This window comes from Polyodon spathula, chromosome 11 (genome assembly GCF_017654505.1).
Source record: "Polyodon spathula isolate WHYD16114869_AA chromosome 11, ASM1765450v1, whole genome shotgun sequence".
Taxonomy (NCBI): Eukaryota; Metazoa; Chordata; class Actinopteri; order Acipenseriformes; family Polyodontidae; genus Polyodon; species Polyodon spathula.
Genome location: NC_054544.1, coordinates 11572375 through 11587835, shown reverse-complemented (window position 1 = coordinate 11587835; position 15461 = coordinate 11572375). Strand labels below are relative to the sequence as shown.

At 36.5% G+C, this 15461-nt stretch overlaps 1 protein-coding gene across 2 annotated transcripts in view; it reads left to right on the top strand.

The window, feature by feature from the left end:
* The window catches only part of LOC121322646 (potassium voltage-gated channel subfamily H member 7-like), a 61226-nt gene that overhangs the window by 16659 nt on the left and 29106 nt on the right, over positions 1-15461 (top strand). For both annotated transcript variants that reach the window (XM_041262830.1, XM_041262829.1), the window contains exons 3-4: positions 8674-8829; positions 14603-15037. In XM_041262830.1, coding sequence (XP_041118764.1) covers positions 8674-8829; positions 14603-15037 — 591 coding nt within the window. The remainder of the gene's footprint in view (positions 1-8673; positions 8830-14602; positions 15038-15461) is intronic.

Below are 15461 nucleotides of genomic sequence, written 5' to 3'. Positions count from 1 at the left end.
GACACCAATGAGTTGTAAATAGTTGTTTTACTCAATTACATGTAGCAAAACAAACAGTGAAGTACAACAGTGACCCTGACCACTGTTGAACAGAAACATACAATTTAAAATCCTTTTGGTAATAAATCATATAGACCACCACTACCTGCTGCCACTGGATTCCTTGGTTTAGTTCAGGGAGTACCCAAGGAACTCATGTCATCTGAACTCTTACATGGAAATATGCACCAGCTATTCAGTAATAAAAACAAATTTAGAAAGCAGCTGAAATGTTAAAATGGTGGCATTGTTTATTACCACCATGTATTTTAGGTACAGTATACGAGACAAATACTGCAGAGTAGCACTCAACTTGTAACTCAAGACAACGTACAACATATCCACTGATTATAAACTGTTCAATATGTTTTCAGAATAATGGTGTTTAAAATGTAATATTGCATAATTGAACTAAAGCCAAAAGAGAACCAGAACTGATGAGACCTGGTTAAATTTGAGAAGCTCCTTTAATTATTGATCGCAGAACAGCATGTCATAGGAAACATAGCTCGCTTCATGAGTGTAATTCCTGTAAAACTAATAGTGCTTATGGTCATTTATTTGTAATGAATAGGTGTAACACACAAGGAGCCTTGTGTGAATTTAACTGAGGTCACTGTAATGCAATCACCTAGATACATTGAATAAGCAGGCTTGAATGCCTTACAAAAAGGAATCCCCCCAGTTTGAGAATGAGTCATTGTAGATGAAGAGCTGTCACACTGAACTAAATCAAGGTTTTGTTGGTAAAATCTATTTTACAGCTTACTGAATTAGCACAATTGTATCCCTCATTTCCTTTGTTGGAGAAATCTTGGCCCTTTGCTTGTATTGCATACATCAGTTTAGAATATGCAGATAACTCAAAGGTAATGATAGAGGGAAACATTACTGCTGCTTGCTGGTTATAAAAAAAAATAATAATAAAAAAACACACATTGTGTGCTGTTTCTCAGTTTGAATCTAATGATCTACAGTCCTTCAAATTCACCTGCCCTGCTTTCTCTAATATATTGTATCTACACCTAAAAGAATAAACTTTTCATAAACTTTGAACATAAAAGGGATCAATGAATGCTCTTAAGCAATATTTATTAAATGCCATATTACCTTATGGCATGGTGCCCCTCCCATGTGTGTAGTTTGTGTTTTATGTTATGTGGCATGTTAATGTTTTCTGCATGTATGTATTGTTGTAGTGGTTGTCACAAAGATGGCTGGAGTGGGGTACGTCAGTCTAAAAACAGGAACCAGGAAATAAACAAAGAGATGGAGTTTTGGGGAAGCTGAGCACTTCCTTGCGCTTAACGTTTTTAATAAGTGAACAGACAGTAAATAAAAAGGTTGTCTCAAAAACAGCACATGGCACGTGAGGCCAAAATAAATAGACAAACAAAACGAGTAGACACTAACAAAACAGGGTGGATGAACGCTACACAAAACAAGTACAGTGCTTGTCCTTCCAGCACTCATAGCAATTGATATAGTTTACGTTTATCCTCTCTCCCCCGTTCTCCACTCCCGAACACACAACCCCGAGTAAGTGAAAACATGCTGCTTTTATGCAGCTGTATCGAGACTCAATTGCTAATCAGTCATTCAGTTGGAGTCGCGGTACAATTGCACAGGAATTAATAAAGTGCAATTCCCCGTGCTCACATATTATTACTTTTTACTTGCACGTGAAGTGCTGTGCAATCCTCGTGCCTAAATACAAGTATACATTTTAAACACTCATGTTACACAGACCCGTTTATATCCTGTGTACCACTAACTATACAACAACATTAACACACAACATATAACACAAAATACACAGGGGCGGGTACTTTGCCACATGGTGCATAGAGTGTTGGTTACATAGCACAGGGGATATCAAATGTAGATTTGTATTTAGGCGCAGAGATTGCACAGTCACTTCACTTGCACATTAAAATGGGTATTTGTATGGAGGCATGGGAAGTGCAATTAGTCCACGTGCAATCGGTGCCAAGATTCAATTGAATGATTGAGTAGCAATCGAGTCTCAGCACAGCTGTATAAAAGAATGAATGTTTCACACACACGGGGTTGGATGTATAACGAGGAGGTACGGGAGAGAGAAGGGAGTAAAAACTAAAAAGCTAAAAGTAAACGATTGCTGAGCGTGTAGTTTAAACTAGCACGATACTGGTTGTATTTGTGTTTTGTTTGTCTGTTCGGGGTTTTGGCTGTTGCTTTGTTTTGTGTGCAAAGTTTTGTTTTCTGTTTAAACCTTTTATTTTGCAATAAACCGACACAACAGCGCATTTCATTAATTCACCAGTCTGCGTCCTTGCATTGCCTGGCCTGACGTCACCACCAGCCAGCCTGTTCACAATCCTTTATTTAAGGAAATTTAAATAAAAAGAATTAGTGAAACGTCATGCAGTGTGTATCACTGTGCATTTTTAGCTTAATCTAAAATTTTATTTGAACAGTTGGAAGGCTTTGGTAAACCTAAACCAACCTTTTAAACCCATGCCTTTTAGGAATACTGTAGGTTGCATTGTACCATATGTAAAATGAAGTAATTATTCTGATGAAATCTGGCTGCTGCTGTCATGCTCCTGCAGTTTTGCGGCTCATTCCTAGGTGCCTGAGAATACACAAACTAATTAAGATGGTTGTCACAAAGACGGCCGGAGTGGGTGATGTCAGACCAGAAGCAGGAAATAAAATGACAGAGAGGTGGAGTTTGGTGGAGCTGAGCGAATGGACAGACAGAAAATAAACTTGCAACAAACAAAAACACAGGACACGGCACTCGTCGCCAAAACAAAAAGACAAAACCACAAACAAAACAGACTATACAGACAAACACGGTGAGCAGATGCGTTAACTATTCTTATTATCTTTACCTCCGTCTCCATTCCCATTCTCCACTCAAACACACAACCCCGAGTGAGTAAAAACATGCTGCTTTCATGCAGCTATACCGCGACTCGACTGCTAATTAATCATTCAATTGGAGTCGCGGTACAACTGCACGTGAATTAATAAGTGCAATTCCCTGTGCTCACATATTACATTTTACTTGCACATGATGTGTTGTGAAATCCTCGTGCCTAAATACAAATATACATTTTAAACACTCGTGTTACAGACCCATTTATATCCCATGTATCGATGACTATACACCAACAGTAAAACACAACACAACACAAAATACAGGGGCGGGCACTTTGTCACAATGGTACATGGCTGAGTTTATACCCAGTACTAAGTGGTTGTGTCAAATATGGCAAGTAGACAACTCAATGTTGTGTTTTATTAAAAAAAAAAAAAAAAGCCTAGATAACTCTTTGACAGATGTTCATTGAGAGGAATACAATATTATATCTAACAGGTGTTGGAGTAAATGCAATATGTAGAACTATTATATCTAAGTGGCTAAAAACACATTAACAAGAATGTTAAACAGCCATGCAATGCACAGTACATAGCAGATAAGGTGCAGGGTGAGGCTCATTTCAATGCCATTATCTAATTTTTTAAAAAAAAACAAAACATCATAAGATTCTCTAAAACCTCAGTTTTAATCTGTCCCACCCCACATTGTTCTTTCTCAAAATGCATTGATTTGCAGGTATCGTTACGCACTTGCCATTATGTTTTCCATATAGGGGCATAGCTCTTTTGGAAACACCTTATTTATACTGCTTGGTACTGTACATTGATGGCACATCATGTCAAACTTAACCATTTCATGCATGCAATATTGAAAATAGCTGAAAAACATTTTGGGACACGTAATAAATATTTTCACTGATATTTTTTCTACAAGTTTTTACCACTGCTTTATATGGGGGGGGGGGGGGGGGGGGGGGGGGGGGAAATGGGGGGGGGGGGGGGGGGGGGGGGGGGGGGGGGGGGGGGGGGGGGGGGCATATGAGGTCATCGTGCATTTGTGTCTTCCATATGTCCCTATATGAAGACTAGAAGAGTTTTTATCTGGCCTCATATGAGGTTGCCATGTATGAAAGGGTTAAGAGTGTATCCTACCAAACCTAATACAACAGGATTGAAGTACTGCTGTGCAGAACTTTAAATAGATTTATTACCACTGGGGTGGCAGTAAATAGCCTCTTCCTCTTTTTTTATAACATTGATAAGTCCAACAGTAATACATTTCAGAGAGGCAGGGAGCCTTGTTGCCTTTTGGGGATTGTGTCTATCCATGTTCTATAAATAGCTCTGCTGTCACACAAGACTTCTAAACATATCTAAGTGAGGATAGTCATGAAGTCTCTATTCCTTTTTTGTTTAGTTTCTACTGAAATTGGTTATTACTTTAATTGGTAATCCATGTTAAATCTGTTTTTCTAGTAGTCGATTTCATCGATGAAGATCCCGGGATGTATTGCACAACTTTAGAGCATTTATTTTGCTTTGACGACTTGCTCTGACCTGCAGAAGTTTAAGCTACCGCACTGACTAACTGAGAATTCAATGTAGCGAATATCAGGTTCGCAATTTGCTTCTTGAAAATAAAATCTATTTTCAGCGCTGTAAGTTCTCAGAATTGTAAGAAATGATTTGGGTTAAGATCATTTCCCTTTGTGGTGCAGTTAATTGGTTTGAGATATAATATATATATATATATATATATATATATATATCTATATATCTATATAATATCATCGAGGTTTTGATTGGTTAACGCAGGCAGCAAAGGTAATCACACACAGACAGAAGCCTGACATGCGTTCCTTGTAAAGTGTACAGTGATATTGGCACTATGCTTTAGTCCGAGAAGTCCTGGGTTCACGCCCGTCCTCTGCCTGTGTGTGACTTGCCTTGCCTTGTGTGATGTGTTAACCGAGATAGCTACAATATCATTATATTTGCCTGATTGCACTTGATCCCAGATTTGGTGCCTTTTTGACTGACAGTTTGCAAATGATGAACCATATGGGAAATATGTATATACATAACACGTACAATAAAAATCACTTTCCACATCCGTCAACTTATCACGTCTGCTGCGTTTTCCAGGTTTTCACGTACTCTTTTTATTCGGTCTTATTTATTTTTTATTTACTCTGCACACACTCTTAACTCAGGGGAGACGTTAGGAGGACAGAGATGTTATAAACTCCTAGTGGTTTATGTTCGAGCACTGGACGAGCTGTAAGTAAGTCCATATAACCTTTATTTAATCGGAAAGAAAGACACTCAAGACTCATTCATTTTAAGTTTTACGACTCAGAGCAATGCTCCTTCGGTTTATTAAAATGTTTTTGATATTTGGAAAAAGGTAGGTTGATCAGACCTCCAAATTCCAACACAAGCAGTTTATAAGCACCCACTTCTATATTTCAATTTCATTCAATATAGCACTCTCTTAAAACCAAAACATAGTTTCAAAACCTTATAGCAATGCAACCAATACATGTAAGATATAACAATGTTAGTAATATGCTTACCTCCTATTATAAGGAAAAGTAGCGTGAACAAAGGAATCAGTCTGGTGGAGATCTACAAGTGATGGACCACTTCACCCTGTCAAACAAAGGTCTTGAATGTGGTACCATTTTGCGAAAAGTGTGAGTTTTTATAAGATTCGTCTCCATAGGAATACAGGGAGAATCTTTATCAAGTCTAACTCTTATCTCTTTGGCACACAAAAGCCTAAAATTTAGAGCCTTGTGCCAACAATTAATAAAAATATAACACCTGGTCTACACATCCAGTCATGATCTCACTTGCTCATTTCTCGACCCCTCCTCTATCTAAAAAGCTAGGTGAAACAAAGAAAATAATATTATTTTGAATATATGAGTGTTGTCTGAAATATATACAACACTTAGTTATGATTATATTGATTATATGTATTAATGTCTAATAATATATTCCCTCATGCCATTCTATTCTTCAAATTAGTTTTCCTTCTCTCTTTACAGACGTGTGCTTAACAGATATTATAGGGTGCTTCCATCTTATGTTTTTCGCAATATAGAGTTTCTCTTCATGGGTAATCTATTTGTTTTTTATTTAAGTGTAAGATTGTAATGTCTCTGTCCTATGAGTTTCCTAACAGCACGAATTCAGCTGAACTGCGGACGACCTATTTTTTTCAGCTGCACAAAAACCAGCTAAAACCAGTTTTCTAGTTGTGCGCTTAGCTTTCCAATTTCCAGCGATAATCAAAGTTTTTTCCAATTTTTCTATGTCGAGAAGACACTCTAACCTTGACGCTGTTAGATAAGAGAACTCCGCTCTTCATGCCAACTATCCCTCCACTTTCTGGCACGACTTCAAGACAGGCTCACAGCAAGTTATAAAGTTTTTACTTTCTTAAAACTCATCTTCTATTCTTTTTCTTAATTACTTTTTAAGCTTCTTATTTTATATTTCAAACAACATCTCTTTATGTTGCATCATCTTTTAACTCAGAGTCAAACTAGACAGTTTACTTCCTATAGAACACGATTACTAACTATTTTAAATGCGAACCTATCTTGACGAGAAATAATTTCATGTATATTATTATAACAGGCAGTGTTAAGCATATGGTCTTACATGCACAAATAGTTTATAGTAAAAAGCAAGCATATTAAACCTTATTTCAACATTTAACAACATTTTCTTAGGCTAAAAAGGGTGCTGCAGAAACTTAGCATTCAGTTCTGGGAATCAAGCCCATCTTGATAAGAAACTGCCTAAAAACTGTCCACTTGTATCAAACTATACCAGCTTCTACTGCATGATTTTATATAAAGAAAATACATAAGTTTCACAATTAAGAATTAAAACAGCATTACGCGTTACTTTTGATTACACACTTACACAATTTTCCAAATTAAAGATTATACAAACAAAACAAAGGATTATAACACATATTATTGCATTAATACATTTCATTTTAAATTCTCCAATCCATGTCCGGGGTTTCAGCTCACTCCCAGCAAGACTCCACTTCGGTCTCAGGTTCCACTCGGGTAGGCTCAGTGAACACGATAATAAGCTCTCGAATCCATCGTCTCGCATCACAGGTGTGAGTCGCCATGACCTTGACTTCGTACCTACAAGACACTTGTACACACTTAGTAGGGACACCTTCCTCACATTCTAATTTTCCCAGATGCGCCCATTTTACTAAGTGACCCTTTCACAACTCATGCATTCAATCCTCTTAATATCTTTTTGGGTTTACATTTAAATGAGAGAAAGAAACACCTACAGAATCATTGCATTCAAAAACAAGATTCTACAGTGTTTAGCCAAATGACTGCATGCCGGACAAAGTCTGAGCCCAGTCACTGATGACTTGCTTTGGCACATATTACATGCACAATTAACAAGAGGATTAGGTTTTAATTTATATGTCAGGGTTACTTCTGTACCATGTACAATAGTTCTGGATCTGTACACATTGTTACTATACACTTCTTTCTGCTCACGTGGAGACACTTTAGAAGGGATGCCATTCATCCAGAATACAGTAGCGGGCCAAAACTTACTGTTTTTCATATCAGCAGGCACCTAACTTGTAGTTTGTTTATCATCATTAGTGGGCAAACTCAATACAACTGAATCTGAATCAGTTGATGAACCATGAGCCTTAGCTACTGAGATTCTCCATACAAAAGGATTCAATGTTTTACTGACCAGCCTAGCTGATTCAGCGTTATTTGCGACAAACTGAAATGACAAAACAGTACTGTAACAATATTTTAGAATGTCTATTGGTATTTTTTTACATCCCAAATACCAAAACACACCAAAACTAGCACTTAAAAACAAAAGTGTTGTCACACCTGTTCATCAGATCAGTCAGTCCGCCACTGGTATTGTTCAAACACTTTAAGATTATGTTAAAACATGGTTAGGCAATGGTTGGCATGCAGCTACCGATACCAATAATAAGGCAAAAAAAATCTCGATCCACAAGCAGATGAAAATTAAGCTTAGGAGCTACTGTAAATCAAGGTCAGTACATTAGGTCTATAAAACAAAAATGCTACCCCTAATTGTAAGATACGGTACCTTTGTTTACAAATTAACCTCCGATTAATAGATATTTGAAAGTCAAAATATATATTAATGTTCATAACTTTCCATTTTATGGCACTATCATTGTGGCTTTTAAAAAGTTCCAAATAACAAAAACGATGATAGCTGTGTGCCGTTATTCAATGATAAAGATGAATAAAATGTCAAATACCGTATCTTTATCACAGTTTATTTTATTTTATCTGGTACTTTTCAAAAGTTGCAAGCGTTTCAATAGGATAGTGTCACCAAAGTGAAAAACTAATGCCAGGGTTAATCCCCAAACTGTTATATTGCTACAGAAGCCAATGTGATTAATCTAATAAAATATAACAATGGGTCACTCTTATGGGTCAGTTATTTATGTTTTTGTTGGAAATCCCTGGATAATACTCTTATGGGATTCAGTCATCCACATATGAAATAGGTTAGAAGGTCACCAAAATAGAGATTTTCTTCTTTACTTTCTCACCTTGTGGGTCATGCCATGCTGGATGAGCTCTTCTGTTCATTGCTAGAACAGTATACCAACACGATGTGCCCAAAGCAAAACATGTGGACACAATTACCCAAATCCAGGCAGGACCTTTTATTAACCCAGCATTTCTCTCCTTCTAGAATCCATTTTCTTGTGCAACACTCACATAATCCCAGTGAAGAATCAGGAAGGGGTGGTGATGATGTTCATTTTGAATTTCGATTACGTGCTGGATGAGGAAACCAGCGACTCCTCAGATAGACTGAACCAAGCTTCACCTTCCAAATCTGAACACCGTGAGTATGATCTCCTCAAAATGGGATCAGCATTCATTCCCTTGCATTGCTCTGCGGATTTTGTAAATACACATCTGGGGGTGTATGTACTAAGTGTTGTGTATGCGCAACTTGCAGGTTTTGCACATGCGCGAAATTGCAACATTTGTACGAAAGGGAAATGCCCAGTGTATCTTGAAAAATGAAACATGCACAAATTTGTAAGGGCAACTGTACGCTTACAGCAAGATACTCCAGAGAATATGCAGGTAGGTCATTAGCATATCATTAACTTCTGAGACGCTCCTGATTGCATATGCAGACCAAATGTGCCTATGCATAATGTATACTAAAGTGAGCATTTAATTGCTCCATTACTTGCACATGCTTAACTTTGCATCACTTAGGACTAGGTGTAAATTATGTGACGGGGCTATAAAGAGGTGTGCTTGTGTGAGTGTGTTCTGCAGACAGAGATAGTAGAGTCCCGGAAAATTCACTGTATCATGAATTTCAAGGAAATTGTATTTGACTGGCTACCATAAAAAATATGCCTTATATTTTCCTTACAGTATTTGTTAAAGTGAAGTCTCTGTAGCCATGAGAACGAACTCTTGACTGTCATGATCCCTTTGACTGTGTGAAAGCGTTATGACAGTATTATACTGGCACAGACTGCACAATTTCGTGCTGCGTGAATGGATATTTTAAATAATGTTTTAAATGACTGAGACAGCTCAGTAGCGGCATTTGTGTGTGAAAATGATATTGGACACGGTGCCAGGATTCCAAACAACAGCCACACAATTCCCCCTTCAGCCAAATCAAGAGCCGACACTATTTTGATGTGCGGCACACTCGCGTCATTTAAATACTCCCGCCCACATTCAGATGCACAGGTGCAGTTTAACACTCTGCAGTTAATTCATAGCCCACAACTTGAGGGGAGTACTTGATTTAAATTAAATATGCACACGCATCTACTTGCTCTTGTCAGCTCTTAGTACATAGCCCCCTCTCCCCGTCCCCGAGTGATTGCTTTATCAATAATAGTAAGTTGTGGATACTCAGAGCCGCTTTAAAAACATTTTTTAAAAAGGCATCTCATTGCTTAGGTTGCTCTTCTGGTTTAGAACACTACTAATGTTACAATAGTTGAACTGCAGCATTGTTTATTTACTTTCTTAGCTATTTGTTAAGGGAGTAAATGTTAGCAGAATGGCATCCCAGTTTCCTGTTTTAATTTTAAGGGGCCTTCGCATTGACATTTGTTTGATACAGTAGTGTAGTCTAAAATTGCACTGCCAGACAGAAGGACGCTTCCCTGTGTATTAGTCACTGCATTTCAAAGTGGTATAATCAAAACTGATTGCTTGCCACTACAACTGAGGTGTTCACAAATCTGAGAGGAGCAGCGGAGGACTGCAGAATTATGAAAGAGTGTTTAAATGAATCACATGATATCAGCTTTTTAAAAGAATTACCCATTTAGTAACAGCAATGTGACATTTCCTAAAAAAAGCTTTTAGGTACAACTTAGATTTTTGCTCGTAGGGAATATCAAGTGACGTTAGTAATTTAATTAAAAAGACTACCAGATGTGTTTCAGAATGGCTTTTTTTTTCCTGTAAAGTACCCTGGGATGGAGAGTGCTTTATAAAAGCAAATTATTGTATAGGAGGTTGCAATCTATCTGTCTTAGGCTTTTAGCCATCCATTATACAGTAGCTGAAGTAATAAGCTATGCTGGATATCAAAGCAGTCACAATTTTTGACATAAAGGGGAAAAATCTAATTATTGTTATATGCAAATTGATCAGCTGGTATCCTAGCGACAGACAAAAATAGGCATACAGCAGACTTGGAGATCAGTCCCCATGATTATATTCATTACAACAAACCGCGATTTTCCTGGAACAAAACTACCTATTGTATCACAGGGGTTCTTCCCCCCAATGTGTAATAAATTCAAATATAATTAATTTGTCTCTTTTTACTGTTTTCTGTTCCATAGTTAACCCGTCTCTACACAGCAGTCTGAGCATATTGACGGTACAGTTTGTTATATTAGTACAAGAATACTAATTATATTAGAGTTAGAATAACAGTAGTCTGTTTCAGTATAGAGCAGACCTCAGCTGTTCCACAAAACTACACAACAATCCAAACACTTCAGCCAAATGAAATTGTCCACATCCATCTCAGTCACGCCTGTCATTTTTACTTTACAGATTCAATTTTTTTTTTTTTGTTGTTTTTTTTTTTGATATTGCAGTTGCTCTGAAATGGCAGAAGGACTTTAATTTTATTGAGCGATGTCTCTTCATATAAACGTGAGATGATCTGCTCAAAGATGGTTGGCTAGTCTCCATTTTGAACTTTCTATTTGGCAGGTGGAAATGGGATTATAATTTTGTGCCCTACTGTTTATGAACTGGCTAGGCTTGAATCAGATATGATGTTCTGTAGCTTGATTTCATGCTAGCTGGTCTTGATAAGGAATTAGCAGGAATGATGCAGCTGGACAGAAGATTGTAGTATATGCTGCTGCATTTTATTACTGTGGGTTTATGCAGTCAAGCATGTGTATCAGTACCTAGAATAATTTAATTCCAGCATTATTCAAACCTGAAATCTTGTTATAAATGTTATATTATGCAGAGTTCCGAAGTAAACATGTAGCTTCAGGCGGGCTAGAATTACCTTCAAATGGCCTCTTATATATTCTGGTCCAGTTTGTAAAAGATGTTGTCCTTCATAAAATAAAGCTGCAGTCAATTGTGTGCATCATTCAATATCATTCTAGCTAGGAAGGCTATCAATGGTTACTTCAATAATATGTCTTTGTTCATTGGAGGTAGGAGAGGTTGACAGAGAATAAAAATGATTGAATTATTACACAGTTTTGCTGATCTTGTAGCAGACCTTGACAGGGATGATTTTTTATACTTCAACATAAGAGATTAAAATAAATATTGTATGCTGAAGTTTTCTGTTAAATTGATCATAAAGATGTGTTTTCCTTGGCTTAAAATGTCAGCTACACCTATGGTAAAACATTTTGCACCACCTATACTTTTAGGATTGAGACATTATCATGTAATTAACAATATATGTAGTAGTACAGAGTCACATTTTTCAATTTTAATTCCAAGTATATGGAAAACTAGAAAATGGTATATATTCAATATATTAACGTGACATTATTTAACAGGTTTCTTTTGACTTTATGAAGCAAAATTAGTTAATTCTATAGGGTGATGCAAAACTTTTGTCCAAAGCTGTACATAACTACAGAAATTGCACACACTTTTCAATCTGACCTACTACAGGACATCAAAATCAGTAATACAAGTCATATTAGGCCATTGGTGCCATTGGATCTGTGTGCATCTGCCAAAACTGTGACTTAAAAGAATTTTTACTTTATAAAAAGAATGACAAAAAAAAAAGCAGTATATAATACATACAATAAAACAATTAGGAACAGTTCAATGTACGTAATTTAAATACCGATTTGCTCAAATCTAACTTTTTTCTTAAAATATTAGCATTTAACGAATATACGGGGGGGCTGTTGGCCCCAACTACATTTTTATCCAATTTCTATTTGTGAATTCTGGAACTCAAATTATCCCATACTATCCATTCTGATTTCATTGTTTGAAATGGACGCATAACAGTATGCAGAAGAAATGACTGCTTGTTACATGAATTCCCATTAAGCTCCCTTAATGAATGATGTTTACAATTCTAAAAACAGAGCAAGAACATTCTGTCATTATATATTATTAGGTTTCATTTAGTTTGCTGCCGAACTGGGTGTCACACCCTGTTTGGAAGATGTGTTGTAACACCCCAGATAACACACTTTCTCAAAGTGTAGGCTGCAATTTTAAAATACAAACTGCATTATCCTTGGGAAAAAAATTGATAACAGTTTTCAGCTGTTTTAAAGAGGGTCTAGTTTAACCTAATATTTATAAATGCTCGCTAAAAAAACATGCCTTAAAATATCCCTTAAAACAGTTTTTTTTGTTTTGTTTTTTTTATGACTTGCTTTCTAAAAGAAATAAATGTATTTGGCCTAACAACCTTAAATAGGATTGTTTTGTTCAGTTGTGAAATTCATAGTCACAGGCACGAAGAGCCTCTAAATACAGTTGTGCACCCAATGCATATAGCTTTAGGAGACCAATTATATTCAACATACAGTATGGTAAAGTTGCTCTATTAAAAAGCTAAACTTGCTATAAAGCCCATGAAATGTGTGTTGTGATATGCAGGCTACATTTGTAGCTGTTTAAACTATTAAAGTACATGTTATTATACAATGGAAATAAAAGATTAACACAATTCTACTCTTATCACAAGCCCAGCAGTTCATTTAGATTACTTCATAACTAGAGCAACAACAAAGCATGTACAGTATAAATTCTCACTCCTGTCAGATGAGCGCATGATCAAAGGTTTTATAGCATTCAATTTCAAAATGATGAAGCTAAATTGGAAAATAGTTCCAAGGATTTTGTGCTTCTCTTGTATTTAACAATAGCATTTGCTGCATCTTGCTTTTTCCTTGGCACTTTGTAATGCATGATACTCGTTGGTGATTGATTTTTAAAAGCAGTAGATAGTTAAAGTATACACACGCTTCAGTGGAATTTAATCTGTGTTTAACGGTGATGCACATGTGTTGGCTAGTGATTGTTGTGACATTTGTTTTATGTGATAAGGGAAAGAAACCCCTCAGTAGAGGATTTGTATGGATCCTGTTGAATGAAGGCTGTTTTATATTTCCTGCAGTGGTTTCATTTACATTCTTCATTATTAATAAAGGACTTAAACGTAATACAGTTTCAATAGCCAGAATGTATAAATATAAAGTAGTAGCTGTGTTATAAGCCAACAGCATTTTAATAGACACATTTGCCACTGTCATATGCTGAAATGTTTCGCTAAAATGTATATATATTGATAGGATTGGCAGTAGACTCGGGTTTATTCCCCTTTAAAAACATAACCCAGAGATAAAACTTTGATTTTAGTGCTACTGCACACTTTTATTCAAAAATAAAAAAACAAAACCTAGCTCTCATGAGCACTGACTACACACACAGCAGGTCCCTGACTGACTGACAGGGCAGATAAGCTGTTTACCTGCTGTAAAAACAAAACACACAGTTTACAAACTACACACCGGACAGTACTTACACCATGATTGCAGGGACACAGAGTACTCCTTCCCATGTCCTACTCAGCAGCCTAGAGCAAACTGGCTGCACACCTTTTAAACCCTTCACCTGGCTCCAATTATCAATAACGGCCAGGTGCAGGTGATAATTAACAATTAACAATTAGCTTGGCAGGTTTAATAAATAACAACCTTTTTGTTTTGTTTTTTACCTTAGGATTGTAGGGTCCAGAAACTTACAGTAAATGTGGTCAAATGTTATCCCACAAAACAATATTACCTTTTGATAGTACAGTTTGAAAATATGTTCTGTAATACCTTATTAATACATGTAGAAAGTGTTCACAAAGTGTTTGGCAATTACAGTAAACAGAATATTTGCAGTAACAGGGTGTATTTTCCAATTGAAGATGGAAGACCCCTAACCTTAACACAAAGTGCAAAAGTGAATGTAAATTTTCACAAAAGAATACAATACTGTTTTGGATTAAAGATTGTGTTTACTGTGTATGAAATGTACGTTTTGCAAACCAAAAGGAAGCTTTCTGGAAGAGTTTTTTTTCTTCTATTTTTTTAATATGTGTATTCCTTTGTTTTCAGGTAAGGGAAGATTCTTCAGATTAAGACTGGCCGGTTTGAGACTCTTGGGTACAAGCAAGCAGTCCCTTCCACAGGAGGACCCAGATGCTGTTTTGGTCCATTCTCCCAAACAAAGTGATGACTCTGTTGCCATGAAGCACTTTAAATCACCCGCAAAAGAGAGTTGCAGCCCTTCAGATGCTGATGACACAAAAGCACTGATTGGATCTAGTCACTGCCCAACAATGATTAATGAATCAGGACCTCTTGATCACTCTTCACCCAAACACCAGTGGGACAGGCTCTACCCTGATATGCTGCAATCGAGCAGATGTCTGACCAATGCCAGGTCAAAGGAGAGTATTTGCAGCATGAGACGAGCATCATCAGTCCATGATGTTGAGGGTTTTTGCACCAACTCAAAGAATGTTTTCAGGGACCGACATGCAAGTGAAGGTATTACCATGAATGACAAATCCATGAACCAATGTATATCTTTTTAAAGTGATCTTCAACCTGGAATCACATTCAATTTCCATGTGTAATTATATATATATATATATATATATATATATATATATATATATATATATATATATATATATATATATATATATACACACACACACACACACACACACACACACACACACACACACAGTATATATGCACTGCTGTAATAGGGTTATAGGTGAGGATATTTAAAGGTGGGAAAGGCAGTGTTAATTAATGCAACTATTGCAATTATTATATTCTACTGAGTTAGAATTCACTTTTATTTTAGAATGAGTAACACATTTATTGTATAATGGATTGTTGGTTAGCACATTGTATTGCAATTGGCAATCCAAAAATAACAATGTCAGAATCTACCAACAAT